Source organism: Gopherus flavomarginatus, chromosome 2, assembly GCF_025201925.1.
Source record: "Gopherus flavomarginatus isolate rGopFla2 chromosome 2, rGopFla2.mat.asm, whole genome shotgun sequence".
Classification (NCBI taxonomy): domain Eukaryota; kingdom Metazoa; phylum Chordata; order Testudines; family Testudinidae; genus Gopherus; species Gopherus flavomarginatus.
This window is the reverse complement of record NC_066618.1, coordinates 228,923,117-228,942,173: the sequence shown is the minus strand read 5'-3', so window position 1 is coordinate 228,942,173 and position 19,057 is coordinate 228,923,117. Positions and strand designations below refer to the sequence as shown.

General features: G+C 40.2%; 1 protein-coding gene across 5 annotated transcripts in view; it reads left to right on the top strand.

Annotated features, from left to right (window-relative positions):
- RB1CC1 (RB1 inducible coiled-coil 1) overlaps positions 1–19,057 on the top strand; it is a 167,521-nt gene that overhangs the window by 68,749 nt on the left and 79,715 nt on the right. For all 5 annotated transcript variants that reach the window (XM_050942870.1, XM_050942869.1, XM_050942872.1 and 2 more), the window contains 6 exons: positions 3,946–4,130; positions 5,064–5,250; positions 5,341–5,422; positions 7,226–7,287; positions 9,427–9,530; positions 12,071–12,197. In XM_050942870.1, coding sequence (XP_050798827.1) covers positions 3,946–4,130; positions 5,064–5,250; positions 5,341–5,422; positions 7,226–7,287; positions 9,427–9,530; positions 12,071–12,197 — 747 coding nt within the window. The remainder of the gene's footprint in view (positions 1–3,945; positions 4,131–5,063; positions 5,251–5,340; positions 5,423–7,225; positions 7,288–9,426; positions 9,531–12,070; positions 12,198–19,057) is intronic.

Here is a 19,057-nt window from a genome sequence, read left to right as displayed (position 1 = left end):
TGTTTAGTCACCTGCAGCGCTGCTCATTGGTGGTGGCCGCGGTGAATGAGAGAGAAGCAGGGGCACCAGGAACCGACCCCAAAAGATTCCAAAAATCTGGACTTCTTCAGCTGGAAGGTCTGCTCAACTGGGGGGCTCCAGCTCAGGATTGCCAACCAACAGGAAATCCCGAGAAGGTACAATTTCAACTCATGGTACACCATGTTGAAATTCAAAGAACTGGTACCTACTGAATCCAGGGCAGAGTTTGGGGACATAGTGGATAAGGGCAAGGCAGTGGCACAGACCTCTTTACAGGTCTCACTGGATATGCGGACTTGACTGTGCATACCTTGTCTTTGGGCATAGCAATGAGGAGGAATTCATGGCTCGGAGCATCCGGGCTTCCCAGGAAGGCACAACAAACAACTCAGAAAACATTTTAAGCCTGAGCCCACGCAACGCTTCTAACCCCCCTGCACAGGCAGGACATCTCAAGGAAGCGTGGCAGGAATGGCAGGCGTAAGCCTTCCCAGCCTCCACCCAGCCAGGGCATGGCGAGGCCAGGAGTGGGCTATGTTAGTGCCTGGACAGTGTGCACTTGCCAGTTGTCAGAATGACCAGTGCATTTTTCCTCCATTGTGGGAGGCAGGGCATACAGTTGCCAAGGCCTCTGTTGTAAAGAGATAATAGTTGCCTTTGCATAGGACAGAACACAGTGAAAGATGTGCCACCCAACTGTAGTCTTTACTGATTATGGTATTGAATAATACTGCTGACCTCTTTAAACTCTAATATTAGACAAAAGTCCAGTGGGGCTGGAACAGTTTTTGGAGTGGGGGTGCTCAGCTGCACCCTCCCCTGTCCACATCCCTTAACACCCCTTAGAGCTGGGACTGGCGACCAGGACCCCAGGGCAGGCAGCAGAGCCCCCAGGACCAGCGGCCGAGCAGGACCGCAGAACGGCCGCAGAGCCCCTGGGTGCGGGGCTGACAGCTAAGCGGGACTGCAGGGGTGCGGGACCAGCGGCTGGGCTGCTGGATGCAAAACCTGCGGGTGCTGTAGCACCACCTGCACCCTACTTCTTACGCCTACGCAAAAGTCTGATCTCTATGGCTGGCTCCTGTTGAGGGAGAGGAAGAGATGACCTATAGCCATCAGCCTGACACCATTTACAAAAAGTTACTCAAACACCTTCTTCCAAAGCTTATTAAGATACATTAGGGTTGAACTCCTGCCCATCTTTGCAGTGTTACACTGATATTATCCGGCGACTTTTCATCTGATAAGCCAATTGGCCTAGTTCTCCTTTTAACTTATTAGCATTTACATCACCGTATCACCATAGTAACATGCAGTTAACTTAAGGAAGTCTTTAACATTTCTCCCCAGCTACTAACAGTCAACTTTTTTGGTGTCTGCTGATCTGATGAGAAAACATAGAATGTGTATATTAGAGCTAATTAATATCAAGAAGTAAAAGGACACAGTTCATTTATTAAGGATAATGTATTAAGCTTCAAAATATAAAACAATGCCTTTATTAATATATGAAGACACCTAACTGCTCTATGAAATACTGTTTTTAGAAATTACTCTGATTAGCTTTTATACCTAAAGGAAAAAGCCCTACCCTTTGCTTAAAACTTTTTACGTTGCTAAAATTGACGTTTCCCCATTTATGCCAGTTGTTTAGTTTTTCTCTTCACTATGTTCAGATTTGAAACTAGACTAGTGAGTTTCATGCTCCTGCACAATGTATTCGTGCTTGGGTTGAAAATGCCATAAAGGGAATGATAAAATCTAAAAGATCTTTTATTGAAATTTCTGAAATCTATTAATATTAGGCCCTGGGAAAGCATTTTTTCTCAAACTTTTACCAACGAATAACGGAAGAGGAAAAGAGCGTAGCGATGTTGCAGTTGCTGTTTACTACTGCACTCTTCCAAGAGCAGCGAATAACCATTGTAAAATACCAGGGCAATTGAACAAGTCTTTAACATTTTGCAAACTATCTATTTTTAGCACATTGTGTCTTTTAGCAGTTACAAAATTCATGAAAGAGTACTAACTTGGAACAATTGTTATGACTTATAGGAAACTTCAGTAATAAGTTTACTGTTGTCACCTTCCGAGACAGTAACTTTTTAGCCATTTTGGTGGAGATTTTCAAAGAGCCAAGTGTCAGATAATTCCTACTGAAAGTCAGTATATCTCTGTCATTTGTGCCTTTGAAAATCTCCACCTTTGTTCTGTTCCTCCTGTAGTCCTACCCGCTCCAACACACGGTTTTGGAAACGGTAGGGATAATGACACAAAAGGTGTTTCTGTGTATTATGCCTTTGAATTGTTTGAGTTTAAGTTTGAGTTTAAATGACTGCCTGATTTGCAGTTGCCCGCCTGTTTCATGGTGTGTACCTCAGGGAGCATATTACACCAATTCTGCAGAGAATTAATGGGCTCTCTTTTTGCTTTGGGTACAGTTCAGTGGATTACTACAGCTGTGCCTGGTTTGTGTCCTGACTACCTGAGAAAATACCTCACTCCCTATGTGGCACCTTGGCGATTAATTTTATCTGGTTTATTCAAACTAGTAGTATATAGATATAAATATAAAGAAGCCGATGGGAAAGTTGTAATACTTGTAATACTGTTCAGTTCCCAAGACAGTGATGGGCACTCCTAGGCACTCATTCATATATATGTATTAGTGAAACATAATGTAAATACTTTTTTCATGCAACGTTAAAACTAACTTCTAGCTTTATTTATATATGTGTGTGTGTGTGTGTGTGTGTGTGTGTGTGTATATGTATAATATATACATTTGTGAAGTAAATGATATGCCAGGTGCGTTAGCAACAAATACAGGTAATACATGAAATGAAGCCAAAATATTAGTTGGAGGTCAAAATGTTATTAGACAAGAACTTGTCTTGGCTGCACTTTGATTCCCAGGTGGAAAATATTTTAATTATTTTCCATGTAGGAATCAGGTAATACAAGTATTCAAGTACAAGACAAAAGTAAACATTATTCCCTGAGTTAATGTAACTTTAAAGAGCATTTTTGAGCCTTGAAAGCTGGGAATTATCATCTGTGCATGTATAGTTATGGTCAATAGGGGGCATTACATAATAAGAATGTAAGAGTACTTTTACAGAAACATCAAAGCTAACTCTGTTGTGCAGAATCATTGAAATAAATCCATCTATGCTTAGCTATTATTTTATTTCTCATTTATTGTTTTTGTCAAACTGAGCATTATTTTTTTTCTATTTGAATTTTTAAAATGTGAATTATTGGCAGTATATTTTAAAAATATTTCCATTGCGTCAAATAGGTGTGGAGGTCCATGTTACTGAGAGTGAGAGAAGTGTTCCACAAGATTCTCAGTTATGATGCAGGCGGTAATAAGAAAAAGTTGCCTGATTAAGGCAGCTAGATAACTGGAATGATTTTAACCTATAAAAATAGTTTTGTTGCAAGACTTGACAAAACAGTTTAAAATTTAAAAAGTACTAAAGGGACAGTTCTCCTCTTGATGTGTGAGAATATTCCATCTGCACTTCATTATATGACTACAGTTCTAAGGAGAAAATAAACTGCCCTATATGCTGCTTTGCTTGCTGTGGGATGTTAAATTAGCCCATTTACAAAATAGCACCAGTCTTTGTTAATAATATTTAAATATACAGTGGTTCTTTTTTCTTTATTTGTTGATAGTAATTAATAGAATTTTATTTAAGAAATAAAACCCTGGAACAACAATACCACCTTGGTTCAGTGATCACATCATATCTCAGAGTGAGGCCAGGTAAGTATGTTAAAGCTGTTTCACATCCTTACAGATGGAATGTGCTATGTAAATAAGTAAACAATGACACTGATATAGAACCAACTAAGGGGTGAACGTTCTTCATTTTGTAACACAAATCCGCTTAACAAGCATTTCTCTTTTTATAGGGATTTTTGGCTAATCAGAAGAGAGCTGAGAACTTGAAAGATCCTTCTGTGCTACCTGATTTGTGTTTGAGTCATGCAAATCAGCTGATGATTATGTTAACTAATCACAGGAAACTGTTAGATATTAAGCAGAAATGTACCACTGCAAAACAAGAGCTTGCAAATAATCTACAAGTCAGACTAAAGTAAGTGATGTCAGTTTTCTTTAAAGCTTTTTTTGGTTTATGTCACTGGAGTTTATCATATAAAGTACCATATGAATAAATCTTAAATACAGTATATACTGGATTATTTTTTTTCTGGATTAACACATATAGATTTTTTGGGTTGGGGGAGGAAATGTGATGAAGGTTGAAATTACACATATTATATGATGTCTGTGATGTAAGTCAGGCACAGTAATATGGCATAGTATGTGTTTTTTGTACAATAGCTAAATCTATTGTTCTTGTACTTAATACAATCCAAATTGGTGAAAACGTTTCAAGGAATTGGTGATCAATGGACAAAATGTCTTATGTGACCTATGATAAGCAATTACATAGATTTTTGGCGCTTTAAAAGCGGAGTAATGCTTTCAGAATACATGTTTTAAACAATACTTTTTCCGCAGTTTGTGATGATAGAATAAGTTAAATTAGTTAAGAATTTGTCATTTATTTACAGTATGTTAACATAAAGATTTCATGCAATGACAGCCTAGTAAAATGAAAGCATTGTCTAACATTTGCGGTATGAGACAGATGCTGTCCAGAACTAAATGGTGATTAGTGTAATCACATTCAGCCTTGCTCAATGGAAAATTAAGTGTTTTGCTCACTCTGCAGCTGTCCTATACGCTTCAGGGCATTGTCAGTATGAAAAACATGAATAAAAACCGTGTTTGGGAAGGATTGTTAGTGTCTTGTTCAGGAAATAGATGTATTGTCCACAACATAAACAAAATAAATAGGTAACTGATCAACAGCTATCTTTTTTAAAGCAAAATGAGACTCTCACCCTGGATGATTTTTTCCTTAGAACTTAATTGTGATAAACGTGCATCGGGATAACTTCTCTGAAACCTTGTTTTTAAAAATCTGATGATCTTGAAGCTACTGGTATATTTTACTCCATAGATGGTGTTGCTTTGTGATGCTTCATGCAGACCAAGATGGAGAGAAACTGCAAGCCTTGTTTCGCCTTGTAACAGAGCTGCTAGAAAGAGTCAAGATTGTAGAGGCTCTCAGTACCGTTCCTCAAATGTACTGTTTAGCTGTTGTTGAGGTTGTAAGGAGAAAAACGTTCATAAAACACTACAGGGAGGTAAGCAAGTTAAATAATTTCAAGGTTTACCTTTGTATGATCATAGGAACTGACTTACCATGCTAACTGTATGTGTTTTCCCTTTTATAGTGGGCTGGTGCTTTAATAAAAGATGGGAAACATCTATATGAAGCTGAAAAGGCAAAAAGGGAATCTTTTGGGAAATTGTTTAGTAAGTGTTGTTTTCCTCTTCTGTAACTTAAATCACAGCTACCATTTTAGTGCATTTCTGTAGTTTTCAAACAACGAATACTGCGTAGTTGAGCTGTCCTAACAGCATAGTTTGGAGCACCCAGAATAATGATATGTTGTATAAGTGATGTTCATGTGAATAGAAATAACTTTTGATATATACAAAATATATACAAATACAAAATATATTAAAAATTGAGTTACTTTTCTAAAGTGTGCCAACAAATTAGTAAACCTTGCCATATATTTAGTTCAAAATATTGTTAAATTCACAGTTAATTTAAAATCTTTGTTTAAAAAACTTTATTTAACTTTTTTTATACTTTAATTCAATAACTACTTTAAACTGATGTATACAAACTTCTATATTAATCTTCTTATAGTAACTTTTTTGCTGTTGCTGCTTAATATTTGTTCAGAGGCAGAACTTGTGCTCTGCTTTACAGAAACAACAAAAAATCCTTTCTTGAAGACCATTTGGGCAAACACTTGAAATAATAGGCAAAAGAAGTAGAGAAAGGCAGGACAAAGTAATCACTTTTTTTCGTTTTTAAATCTTACTTTTTCCTATGAAGCTGGGCTGGTATTACAGGTGGGCAATGTGGGCGACCACTCAGGGTGCCATGGTCAGGGGCGGCTATGTGGTCAAGAGACAAGGAGTGGGGCATGCCTGGGGCGCAAGGCTGTGGAAGGACGCTCGAGACAGTGTGGCGCAGAGGCAGCGGGGCCTGGGAGCGATGCAGGAGGGCAATCCAGGGAGCAGGGCCAGGTCTACTGTTTTCGCTGTCCCAAGCAGCACGCCAAATTGCCGCCACGGACGGCAGGGGTAGTCTGTGTGCCTTTAGGGTGGCACGTGCATTTCAGCCGTAGCAGAGGCAATTCAGCGGCAGCTTCTGTCTTCAACCGGAAGACAGAAGCTGTGCCGCTGCAGACAGCTGAACATAGAAGCTGCCGCCGGATTGCCGCTGCTGTGGAAACGCGCATGCCGCCCTACAGGCACACGGACTGTCCGCGGCGGCAATTCGGTGCGCTGCTTGGGGGCAAAAACACATGGACTGCTGCCCCTTGCAGACTGCCGCCCCAAACACCTGCTTGGAATGCTGGTGCCTGGAGCATTGCCAGGGAGGCAGCAGGGGCCTGGGGGATGATGGGGGTAGGAGGAAAGAGCCCAGAGAGGCAGCAGGGCCTGGAGGTGATGAGGGGAGGGAGTCCAGGGAGGCAGCAAGGTCCTGGGGGACAATGGGGGGGAGAGAGCCCAGGGAGACTGGAAGGGCAATGCGGGAGTTGGGTGGGGAGCCTGGGGAGACAACGGGGCCAGGGGTGCCAAAATACAAGTTTGTCCAGGGCCCCTTTTAACGTCGGCCCATTGTGAAGCTTATTATTTTTTTCTTTTCTTTTCCCTACTTTATTAAATTGAAAGCAAACAAAGAATAGTGAATAGTGTTGATAAAAAAGATTAACAGTAAAAAGTGATTTTGGAGGGAAACTTCAAAGAGGAGAGAAGATACTTGGAGATCTATAAAGAGGATGATTGGTTGGGTATGAGGGCCATCACGAAAAAAGAAAAAGGCTTGAATGGAGGACAGAATTCTGACATGCTTTTTGGTCTGAAATCCTGCGGAAATTTGAGTTTATTATCTGTTGAAGAATGCAAATGTGTAGTGAGCTGCCAGAGTTAGTGCAACACTTACATGTACAATAGATGGTTGTGTTCCATCTTTGTGGTGTGTTTGAATGTTGTGTGCATGACTGCTAAATAACCAAAGTTTGTTTCTTTGTACAGGGAAGTCTTTTTTAAGGAATCGTTTGTTTAGGGGACTTGACTCTTGGCCTCCATCCTTTTGTGTATGTATTCTGTGCTATATCTTCTACTACAGTCAGAAATTTGAGGCTTTTAAATGTATTTGTATAATCATAGTTTCTGTAGGAAAATCAATATCTGAATATTCACATATTAGTGTAGGCAAAGTTACTTTGCAAGTCTAGCAGTTAATTGGCTGTCTGGACTGGAACACTTGCATAGTTAAACCAAAAAGAATCAATTTTCAGATGTTTTAAACCAGGGGTGGGCAAACTTTTTGGCCTGAGGGCTACATCTGTGTGGGGAGATGCTTGCAGGGCCACGAATGTAGGGCTGGGGCAGGGGGTTGTGGTGCAGGAGGGAGTATGGAGTGTGGGAGGGGGTGCGGTGTTCAGGAATGGGCTAATGGAAAGGGGTTGGGGCAAAGGAGCATTGTAGGGTGTTTGAGGTCTCTGGGAAGGGGGTTAGGGTGCAGGAGGAGTTGCACAGTGAGGGTGGGAGCTCAGGGCAGTGGTGCAGGGAGGGGTGCAGAGTGTGAGAAGGGGTTGGGGTGCAGGCAGGGTGTGGCAGGGGGTTGGGGTGCAGACAGGGGGCTGGCATGCAGGGATGGGTGCAAGGTGCAGCAGGGGACTCAGGGAGGGGTTTGGGGTGCAGGAGGAGTGCGACAGGGCTCAGGGCAGGAAGTTGGAGTGCAGGGTGCAGGAGGGGTTCAGGCTCTGGCCTGATGTTGCTTACCTGGAGCGGCTCCGGGGTGGCAGTGGCGCACACCGGGGCCTCCGCGCCGCTCCGGGAAGCGGCCGGCACCACCTCCCTGCAGCCCCCGGGGAAGAGAGAGCAGAGTTGCCTGTCGGGACCTCCCCCGAAGCTCCCATTGGCTGTGGTTCCCCCTTCTCATCCAATGGGAGCTTTGGGGGAGATACCGACAGGGAAGTGCAGCGTGCAGAGCTCTCTGCCCACCCTCCACCCAAGGCTGCAGGGACGTGGTGCCGGTGCTTCTGGGAGCAGCACAAGGCCCGGGGCACCATGGGGGTGGCAATCCCACAGTCCAGATCCAGAGCCCTGAAGGGACGGATCTGGCCAGCAGCCCATAGTTTGTGCACCCCTGTTTTAAACTAAGTAATACCAATCTCTCAAATTAGAGAGGTTGGTTGATAGTACTTCTGAATTTTTGTTGTCGAGTAGCACATTTTAAACCAGTATTGCACTGAGCCATGAGTTCAGAATACTTGTACTGTCTCTTGCTATGAAGAGATATAAAAAATTAAGGATATAAGCTGTGTAATGACACTTTGATTCAGAACTGTTCATGGATGGCAATATGATACTGGGCAGAGTGTCAACTTGGTACTCTTCTTTTTAAAGCCAAGTTAAATTTTTGTGGGATTATCAATACAGATATTTTCAGTGAGCAAAAAAAAAAAAGAATTAAGATTTTGAAGCCAGGAGAGATCAGTATGATCTACTCTGGCCGGCATAATACTGCCATAGAATTTATTAAGTGATAAAAGCAAGCAGAAGGTTCCCATATTTATCATACATTCATTGGATGGTGGAATGGGATATATTCACCATCCTAAATTGTCTGAAGTGGCTAGCAAATATAACATGATTGTGAGTTGGACAGGTTTCTGCTTTGATTTGATTCAACTTGGTTGACTCTAAGGATGGCATGTCTCCATGTTTCTGATCATTATGAAATGTTGCTCCTGTCATTATATTTCTGACTTTCTGTCCCATAAAGTGCTTTTTCAGTATTTTACTCCTTGGCATTTTATAATAGTACCATACATGGTCAAAAAGGATGCCCCCTGTTTTGTTGTTGTAACTCCTCAGTAAATTAATATTTAGCTGTTTGTTTAGCAGCAAACTAATTTTCATGCCTCTCCTTTCCCTTCTCTTTCCCCCACATCATGTTTATGATTTAAAAACTTGATAAGAAGGAGGAAGAATTGCTACTCACAACATCATAGAGAAGGTTAATAAATATATGTGCATGTAGACTTTAAAAAAAAAATGAGACTAGAGCTTTCTGTAAGAAGAATAAAAACTTTTGAGATACTACAGATTTTTAAAAATCAGTTCTCTATTAATACATTGTTCACTGTTTTCCTTCTTAATCTTACCTTAGTTATCTTGACTATACTCATCATTTCATCATTGTGTAAATTTTCTCTTTTATACAGACACGAAAGCCTCGCAGGTTTGACAGTGAACTTCCAGATATCTCATTAACTGACTTGCAGTTTCTGCAGTCTTTTTGTCCTGCAGAAGTGCAACCATTACTCAGGTAAGTGGCTTAGTGCATGGAAATTACAGAACACAAAATAAACACACACAAAGAAACCTCCATTATGAAAAAGCAAAACAAAGATAAAAGGTTTTTAGTAGCGTTGTCTGGCTATGCCAGAAGTTGGACAGGAGATGCTGGATTTCGTTTAAGTAGGGTGCAGCTTTATTCCTAAATGTGAGAGAGTACCTGACAGATAAAAGGGTACAGTGCAGTTCATCATTGTTTTCTGTACATAAACGGGCCTGTTTAAGGAGGTTTGTATTTACATTTTTTCTCTCCTTAATTCTCATAATATTAACAGGAGTTCTATATATGTTGTACCAAAAAAAGACTAGACCCTTTAATACGTAGATAGTGTACAAAATGTATAAAAACACTGGGCCAATAGCTTGAAATTGGGGTGGTGGTGAGCTGCTTGACAGGGTTATCTTGATCAAAGGAAAAGCTCTTTTTTTTTCTGCAATTAGCATTTGGCTTTTGTGGTTGAAAAGGACAAATCAGGCCTGTGGGGCCTCTCCTCTCACAACTCTATCTCCCTTATGGAACAGTCACAAGGATTGTTCAACACTGGATTACATGACTCCTTCACAAATCTTTTCTGCCTGACTGATTTTGGTCAGAAAGGAATAAACAGCTCCCTCCCATGCAGGACAATAGGAAATGCATTAAACATGATCATCGGATCCTCCGGCCACATTTTTCAGGGCCTGGTTGTCATTGACAGCAGTCAGTCTAAGGCCCCCACACCTTACCAGTAATGGAAACTGTCCATCACCACCACCACCACCGCAACCCATTATTGCACAGTTTGCTCAGCAATGAAACTTTGGCAGAGCCGGAGGCAGAACTGTGGCTGGGGACAGAACAGAGCTGCAGCTTGAGGCAGAGCAGGGCTGGGTGGCATTCCCTCCATGCTCCCCCCTACCACCAGTAGGGGCTGGCCCACGCCCTGCTGCACACCCCTGTCCCCTGAACATTCCTCCATGCCCCCACCACGGGGGCTCACCACACAGTTTGGGGACCACTGGTCTCGGAGTTAAGTTTAGGTGGCCGGTTGAGGCTGAAATTACCTCTGCATGTTTGTATCCCAGGGCTCGTCTACACTTAAAATGCTACAGTGAGCAGAGTTGCCATGCTGCAGCTGTGCTTCTCTAGTGCTTGGATGCAGACGCTACCTATGTCAACAGGAGGGGTTCTGTTGTTGGCATATGTAATCCACCTCCCTAAGAGGTGGTAGCTAGGATGAGAGAAAAAATCTTTTGTCAATCTACCTCTGTCTGCCTCTGTCTACCTCTGACTGAGGATGTGCTTGAGGGTGTGGATTTTTTACACCCCTGAGCAACATGGCTGTGTCAGTCTCATTTTCTAGTATAGACCAGCCTTCAGTGGGAAGAGAGTACATCCTTAAAATTGGAAGCAGTGTTTTGATCAAGATTGGGTGAATAAATTAATTAGTTAGGACAGTTTCAGTGCATTCACTGTTGATGGTAGGTTAGGCATTCTTAAAAGTTTCCATGCTTTATAACAAGGCATCTGCTCACAGAATTCTCTTTAAAATATCTTTTCTAATAGGGTCCATCAAAATTTTTGTCAATATTTTTCCTTTGAAATAACCATTTGTTACTACAGTATATTACTTATATAAGAATACCAGACCACGAGGTGTCAAATTGTTAAATTAATATTACATTTTTTGTGAATCTAAAATCAGTGAAAATGTTTAACATATGATATTTTGTGCACACAAACCTTGTTTAATGCTTATCTATTTTTTTAATATAAACCGCATCCCTTTTTGTTATATTCATAGTTCAACGTCAATCATATTAGTGTTAATGTTGCTTTTCCTGTTCATATGTAGTTTAAAGGGATTGAAGTTTTGAAGCGGGGAAGTATTGAGGCTTGGCACGAGACACTTGCATCATGATCACAACAAAGTCATCATCTTGGTTTTTTATATGCACAGCACTGAGAGTTTTGCCATTAAGAATTAATATCTTTTCCCAAAGTCTTACTGTTATATATTTGGGGGAAATGTTTATGGGTTAGTAATGTTGTGTTAAATTCTTTCAACTTTCATAGTGTATCTTAATATATAGTAAATCTTTCGAATTTGTTTCTTTTTAAAAAGTCTGAGAAATCAGTTGCAATTTGATCTCCTTTAGTTATAGTGTTCATCACTTCTTAGAGTTATTGTAACTCTAGGTATTACTCATAAACATCTCCTCTGAGGGTGGGGGAGAGGCAGAACATAACCTGGAGTTAACCTAAAACTTCTTAGAAATATTATTTCAAATCTAAATTTGTTTCTTTTTTCATTTGAAAGAACACCGTCACTGAATCAACTTAGAGTTGCTAATGTAGAGAACATGCAACAAAGTTGTTGCCATAGTTTATTCCCTGCAAAGTTGGTGAAATAAAAAAAAAAGAATAAATGAGGATTACGTTGTTTACTGTATCTATACATTTTAAATTGAATTTGTGATATTGTAGTACTGAAGAAATGAAAATTTAAAAATAACTTTCTGTTTTTGAAGGGTTCCCATACTTTGTGACTTTGAACCTCTTCACCAGCATGTACTTGCTCTACATAACCTGGTAAAAACAGTACAAAGTTTGGATGAAATGTCTCAGACCATTACAGACCTGCTGAATGAGCAAAAGGTATTTTGTTTTTCTTTGGTAAGGTTTTAAGAAAAAAATAGAATATTTTCATATTTTTTTTTAGTAGGTTGCTCACTAAATAATCTTCTTTTCTCCAAAATCCAAAGATTAATGTGTTGGGCATATATGTTTTTTGCGTAGGCCTAAAGAGAAATTTTCATCATGTGCTGTCAAAGATTTTGGGAGTCTAAATTCTTCACTGAGAGCAAAATGGTCTCATTTTGAAAAAATACAGGAAGCATAACATCCCAAAGTTTATATTAGTATCATTCTGGTAATATTTCCTAATTTTTGGTCAAATTTGCTATGTGCTAATGTGCACATTTTTGCTTTTTGCCTTTTTATGTCCATATTTAGATAACTGAATTGTAAATTTAATTTAAAATTATTTTATTTTTTATTTTAAATTTCTTTGTTTTCCTCTCTTTTTTTTTTTTTTTTTTTTTTTTTTTTTTTTTTTTTTTAATTGTTGCCTCTTTGAAGCTTTAATGAGTTGTTTCCATTAGGATAAATTGATTGCACAAGTCTGGTATTTCTTTGGTGCAATCCTGTTTATTCACAAAGAGTGTATGTACACAAAGTTTTGTTTCTTTTAATCACTAGAAACAAACAGCAGGTAATTTCCCTGCTTAATTTCCAAGACTGCCTTTCCAGTGAGTTCAAGGAGCTCTGTCCTTCTGCTCCCTCTGAAAGCACTATCATGACTACTCTCACTTTCTGCCTGCAATGCACTCTGTTTACCAAGGAATCCTTAGCTCCTGTGTTTGCAACTGATTTCAGAGAAACCCCTCAGACAACTTGGTTTAGCCCTGCTGAGGCTTTGCTCATCATCCCAGTGCAGTTGAAAACATTGATGTCCCAAAAGACTTGTCCCAAAAGACTTGTCCCAAATAGAAAGAAAAGAAATACTTCAAACAAATTTAACTATTTGCTCTTTTATATAGTATTTTTCTGTGAGGATATTTTTACATCACCAACCCAAATCAATTTTACTTCCATTCAAATCTTCTTGGAGTTACCTTTTCCTATCTGGTTTCCTTTTAGCCAGCCAGGAAGGGGCTGCTTTCAGTGGGTTCCTGAAGACAGTCCATTGTTTCTGTGGATTCTGCTGGCTGAGATACTTTGCTTCTGTTCTAATGGGAATCTGATTGTTGCAACTCTTTCAGCCTTAGCTGCCACAGCTACATTCTCAGTTTCTCAGGGTAGTCAAGCTGAGATTCTGTCCCCCTGATAATGTCTCATATAGTCCTTTATGCATGACTTTGGATTTTGTTCTGAGATTCTATTGTATCCTGTTATACACAACTTCATTTATGTGTCTCAGTAAGCATAGTCCCTCCCGAGGTTCATCCATCTTAGGGCTCTTACCCTTCCAAACCAAACCAGGTCTCCTTTTTAAAAGTTTCACCATTTAACTATGATGTAAAACTTTTCATTTTATCAGAGGCTTTCCTGAGATTTTCCCTAAGAAGGGTGTGACGTTTTTCAATATTAGATTTTAGAGTTTCTACATAGTTCAAATCTCTTTGTTCCTCTTCAGGAACACCATACAAGAAGATTGCTGGGTTCCTTAACTTATACCAAAACATGAGAAGTGCTAGCATACTTTGAGATGCTATAAGCTATCAAAAGGAAAGGGCAATGCTGATCCTAGTCCCTTTTGGTGCTGTTTTACAGAGGTCTAATGGAATCTTTTCTGCCATTCCATCACATTTATTGTGATGATGTAAGTTTTGTAGGTCCTGAGAGTCATTCAACAGGTGAGATTCAAGAGTTAGTTTCTCCCTTGATTTGTGTGCATCACCCAGACACCAGTTCTGGTGAAGAATTATTTTACCAGAACCTCTGCAACCGTCATGATCTCTTGTTTTCTTATTGGGTAAACCTCAGGCCACTCTATGAAGTAGTCCAGGATTACCATCAATTCTTGATTACCAGCCTATGTCACAGTCAAAGGCCCAACCTCATCAACAGCAATGCACTCCATTGGTACCCTCATGAGATACTGCTGCACTTGGGCTCTCCCTGTTTTAGGGGGATCTTTCGCAGCGCAAACACCATGGTTCCTGCACCAAATTTCTACATTCCCCCTGAATTCCAGTAGAAATTATCTTAGCTTGGTCAAGGCTGTTGTAAATCCAAAATATTCAGCAGTTTTAAAATCACACCATAATCTCAGTACCTCCTTTTTCCAGATATCTAGTATAATCAGTTGATACTTGCATCCATAATTCACTGTTTTTTTCCCATCTCCGGTACACTATTTAATCTTCAAATTCCAAGTTTTCTTATGGTAACCAGAGAGCTTTTACTTTGGTATTCTGAGGAGATAATAGATTCCAGGATGTCTGCAATTACCATTTGATTTTTCCAGTTTCTCATTATTTTCATATTATGATCCTTTCTTTGGGAGGCCTTTAACTGCTCAGCAGTCCATTCTTGCAGCCCACTTCCATTGTTCCAGTGAATACCAGCAATTTAATCTGTCTTTCTGAGCACAGTCATTTCCTTGAGCAACCAATTCCTTGCTCTCTTGTTTATGGTATTCTCCTTCCAACAAAGCCATCTGAACAAGGCCATCTGGACGGTTACCATGCTTGTGTCCCCTCTTGTATATGACTGTGAAATAATAACACTGCCGTTTTTCCAGTCACTGAACTAGCTGTTCCTCCTTATTCCTGAATATATATTAAAAAAAAAAAAATTGCAGGGATTTCTGATCTGTCCTGGCCCCAAACTTTTTTTTCTGTACAGATTCTAAAAATGTAATCATTGCAAGGAGTTCTTTCGACTTGTGTCTTAATTTCTCTTCAGAGAAATTTTTGAAGAGAAATTAAGACTTTTGCTGTAGTAAGCCAACACCCAGTCAAGCAATTTGTATTCTTACAGCAATATTGCCTCCAGTCTGTTAACACTAACATCTGTTGAATATTAAAGAGGTTTGAAATACAAGTAGGCTAATACATGAAGCATTTTCAACTCTAAAAATGCTAAATTAGTCTGTTGACCACTTGATTGTTTTGCTATATTGGCAAATCTATGCATAAGTCTTCTATAATAGGAGCAGAGCCCTACAAAACTATATGTATGGGAGTGTCTGGGGAGTTTGCAAGTTCTGCACATCCTCAATTTTTTTTGTTGGGAAATTCCAAGAAAAGTTACTTCTTTTTGGAACAACTGACATTTCTTATGGTTCAATTTCAGATTGGCAATCTTAAGGTCATCACAAACCACTTGTAAATGTATCTGTTTCTGTTTTAAAGGTTTTATTGTTCAGTTGGATATAATATAGGTATATCCTCAGATATAATAGAGAGGCTGAAAGAGGCATGCCATACATCTGCTCTCTAAGTCCCCAAATATGGATGTACAGTACATGAGTTGAAAACCATCACTTTACTTTCAGAGCAGGACAATGACTGTGGCAATTTAGTCTTTTTCCTGTCTTCTGAACCCACTACCACTTGCCAGTAACCACTTTTAAGATCCCGTGTAGAAAATCACAATGAACCTCCTTCACATTATATTTGATAAGAAAATTCTGTAAAATAATGCAATTTAATTTTCTGTAGCCCGCACACAAAATCTAAAGCTGTCACCTCTTTCTATCTGAAACTGTAGCTGACGCCTATTAGGAAAGTTCAATTACACCTTCCTAATAGATTTCCTCAATGGCCTATAAAGCCTCTTGGCAACTGGTAGTGGTGAGGTCGCTGTTTAATGGGCTGATTTCCCCGTATCAATCTTGTGCAGGACTGTTGCAGCACAACCAATATCTCGTTTTGAATTGCGACACGTCTTGGGCCGCTTGCGTCTCATTTAAATGTACAGCACTGTGCTGGAACAAGTCCAATAGAAACTCTGTGAACTCGCTTTCATTAATTTCTCCCTTACAGTTTTAATCTGTACCATAATTTATTGTATCCACTGGTTAACATTTTTGCTACTTGGTCCCTTCTTTATTATTGCTGTTTGTCAGAAACATTCAGCAAATGAACAGGAATCTATTCCTGTTTCAGATCCGTAAGACATTTAGTAACTAAAATTCCACCGAGACCCCCCCATCTCAAAGTAGATCTTAACCACTCCTCATCTTTCTCCTGCTGGAAAACTACCAGAGCAGGTTTCTGCTTTTCTGTGAGGGACAACTTCCTTACTGCAAACTAATTGTCTACAACTATTTTTTTTTTTCCACCTGGCCACACCTTTAAAGGAAATTTCCACAGACTGAATTTATAACACACTTTTCTTGGCATTTATTAGAGTTATTAACCATAATGAAACTCAGACCAGTTAACTCATTTGCCATATTGGCTATCTAGACTTGGTTGAATTCTAGAGGTCCAACTTTGAAACCCAGTTTTCCACATTTCGGGAATCATCACTTAAGTGATTCAGTTTTGGAACTCCTCTTTAACAATGTTAGAATGTCTGGTCTAATAACTTACGTTATTAGTCAGTCCAGTACTTTTAGCAAGATACTATTATATAGTCAATAATCAAACTCCCATTATTTTTGTTTAACTACCTAGAGCTAAACAAAAACTATGGGGCTAATTCTTGTACCTCCCAGTAGAGCCCCTTAAACTTGGTGTCCTCTTATTTCCCAAAGTGGGTGAGAGACTTTCAGCCAGCTCTTGTGATATTCTGTCCTGGTGTGCCTTAAATTTAATCACTAGTCCTACTTCTTTGGCCAATTTATTCACAAACCCAGCATTTAACTGAACCTCTTCCCTTAATTTTTGTATTATTGCCATTTTTTTATTTTACAAACTAAATTGAACTCTTTGTAATTATTCAAAAATACCATGAAGTGTTATAAACCAGTGTAAAATTTCCATGCATATTAGATACATAATTATATTTAGAGAGCTCGTGGTTAGCTGCTTCCTCATTAGGGTCAGTTTCCACTTCTGGGGGCTCCTGCAAAGATTCAAGTTCCATAGCAAATTCCATGGCCTCTGAAAGTGTCTTTGGCATTCTTTCTCTGATCTTGATATCTGGATATGTCAGGAATACAAGTCTTCTCAGGTCCTCTCTAATTCAGGAAGTGTTGCTGTCTTTCCCTCTGCTTCTAGCATTTATCTGTTTCTTGGCCAGATGAGAGTAATTGCTGGCTCTGAACCACATATCAAGGGTTTGCTTTGGATCTGAATAACCTAATCTCATTTTTGGGGGTAAATTCTGCAGCAGCATCAGAGATGGACCTCTCAAGTTGACTTCTAGAAGCCCCCCCTCTATTAATCTCCCCATCCGTTCCTTTGGGCTTTGATATTGCACTGAGCAAAATAAGCTTCCAAGGAAGCTTTTTTCCTGCATTACAGTGGGCTTTTGTATTACTTGTGCTCTAACACTCCAGTCTCTTCCCTCTGGGCTTCTATGGGTTCACATGGGATAGGAAAATGGTGTAAATATCCCGTCTTACTCAAGTTTTCTGTCTGGGATGATTCCTCATCAAAGTGGATGACATCCACTGTGATTTGCTACCCTTTCAGTTCCTTTTCAAGATAATTATTTTTAGCTGCTCAAGTCCTTAATGCAGCTCTTATCTGTTAACAAGTTTCAAGTTATCCAAAGATTTCCTGATCTTCTCTATTTTCTTGAAAACTTTTGGTTCATGACAGTGAGTGATGAGGTGATCAGCAATCTCAATCTGTCTTGCCTTTCAAGACTAGGTGTTTTGTAGTTGTCCTTCTTCCAAATATGTCCAAATGCTTTGTAGCTGCTGCCTCAACAAGGATTTAATTTTCACCACATCATGTCTCAGTTCTTTCTGGGAAACTTTCAGATATTACTTTAATTCCTTTTGTGAAGTCTCCAGTTCAAGTGTCCTCTGCATATTCACATTTTTGGGATGTGCTGATGAGGTGCAGCAGAACGGTGGAACCTTGTAGTAGCAGTGTCTATTAGGAGCACTTTGACCTCCCTCTCCTCTCCTGCCCACAGCGTTTGAGCACACTCAGGTCGCGTGGCCATAAGAGGGGCTTTGGCTCCATTGCTGCTTCAGTTCTTTCCAATCGCCACAGTGTTAGGATGTGAAAGATCTGTTCTTCTTTAATAGTGTCCCTGTGGATGCCCCACTTTAGATGCGCATGTGCCCCATGCCTTTGATCGGAGATTTTTGGTGGCAGTGCCTGTTCAGCCCATGCATGCGGCCTACCTTCCCTGTGCCCTACACCCAGGGTATAGAGGGCCATGCAGGCGAACCACCCTCAGTTCCTTCTCAACAGTCTTTGGCCAGAGACTGATCCTGGCATGTGCCTGCTTGTTGTGTGCCTGTTTCCTCTTGTATTAATGTTTTAGCTTCTGTAGTTCTCAGTAATACTAGTTTTAGTACCTTTATAGTTGTTGGAATGTTTGTTCCCCCTTCTTATTTTTTGCCTCTGTCTTCACGAACAAGGTCAGCTCCCAGATTTCTGCATTGAGCTGCAGAGTGTGGGGAGAAGGTGACCAGCCCTGTGTGGAGAAAGAAGTGGTTCAGGACTATTTAGAAAAGCTGGATGAGCACCAGTCCATGGGGACGGATACACTGCATCTGAGGGTGCTAAAGGAGTTGGCGGATGTGATTGCAGAACCATTGGCCATTATCTTTGAAAACTCATGGCGATCAAGGGAGGTCCTGGATGACTGGAGAAAGGCTAATGTAGTGCTCATCTTTATAAAAGGGAAGAAAGAGGATCTGGGGAACTACAGGGCAGTCACCCTCACCTCAGTCCCTGGAAAAATCAAGGAGCAGGTCCTCAAGAAATCAATTTTGAAGCATTTAGAGGGGAGGAAAGTGATCAGGAACAGTCAGCATGGATTCACCAAGAGCAAGTCATGCCTGACTAACCTAATTGCCTTCTATGATGAGATAACTG